The 1,197-nt window shown below is 47.6% G+C and overlaps 1 protein-coding gene across 1 annotated transcript in view; it reads left to right on the top strand.

Annotated features, from left to right (window-relative positions):
* LOC108570698 overlaps positions 1 to 1,197 on the top strand; it is an 82,278-nt gene that overhangs the window by 17,003 nt on the left and 64,078 nt on the right. The window contains 1 exon segment of the mRNA XM_017932597.1: positions 72 to 857. Coding sequence (XP_017788086.1) covers positions 72 to 857 — 786 coding nt within the window.

Genomic DNA, 1,197 nt, shown 5'->3' with positions numbered 1-1,197 from the left:
AAAAAAAAAAAAAAAAATATCGAAATTTTTTTACTTGAAATTCAAAAAACACTCTCTCTCGTGGAAAATAGAACGCGAATGCACCAGTGACCTAGAGTGCCCCAATGAAAAAGCCTGCATAAACCTGCAATGCGTGGATCCGTGCGGTCTTCGCGGTGCCTGCGGGATGAACGCGCTGTGCCGTGTGGTTCTGCACAAGCCCCGTTGCTCCTGTCCACAGTGCTATATCGGCATGCCTCACACGGCCTGTCATCCAGATCCTAAATGTGAAACAATGAATCCAAAACCTACACCGAACATCGGTTGCTCCTCTGAACGCGATTGTCCAGAGAGTTTGGCGTGTCACACGCTTACAGGCGAGTGTCGCGATCCATGCCTCGGTTCTCAGTACACGTGCGAGGTGAACAAGAGATGCCAGGTGCGGAACCACAGGCCTATGTGCGTGTGCAAGTACGGGTTCGTGGTGAATGAGATTGGTGAATTGACCTGTGCACCCGACACACTGACGTGCACCAGAGATTTCGATTGTCCGTCGAATGCTGCATGCGTGAACGGGAAATGCCAGAACCCGTGCAACGTACGTAAGAAACGGCCATGCCCCACGGACAAAACCTGCGACGTCCTGGACCACCGTCCTGTATGCATATGCACACAAAACTGCAATCCCTCCCTCTCCATTTGCCTGCGAGACAGTGGCTGCTCTCCAGACTTGGCGTGCCGCAACTATCGCTGCGTGGACCCATGCAGAAACTCCACCTGTCCGGCTGATGCCCCCTGTTACGTGGAGGAGCACAAGCCTATCTGCAAGTTCTGTCCCCCCGGCTTTGTGCCAGATACTAAATACGGATGCATGAAAGGTAAACACCATTTCTCACCACCTCTCTCTAAAGTCACTCGCTATCAAACTACATCTGCCTACATCTATTCTCTCACAACTTTGCTCACCTTCGAGTCTCTCACCCTTTTGTATCTGTCGTATTCTACCTATTCTTTACTGTCCCTTGACTTCTGTTTTTTTTTTGTTTTTTATGTATAATATATATTTGTATAAATAGGGTATATATTATATATATATATACACACATATATACATAGCTGACACTATTGTTCTATCTTCGGTTCGCGATCATCCTCTCTGTACCAGTCTTCTCACTTTACTATACTACGCCTCACACCAGGAACATACTACTTTTTCAG

Source organism: Habropoda laboriosa, unplaced genomic scaffold, assembly GCF_001263275.1.
Source record: "Habropoda laboriosa isolate 0110345459 unplaced genomic scaffold, ASM126327v1 scaffold15, whole genome shotgun sequence".
In the NCBI taxonomy this organism is placed as follows: domain Eukaryota; kingdom Metazoa; phylum Arthropoda; class Insecta; order Hymenoptera; family Apidae; genus Habropoda; species Habropoda laboriosa.
Note: the sequence above shows the minus strand (reverse complement) of the source record. Positions and strands in the feature narration are given on the sequence as shown.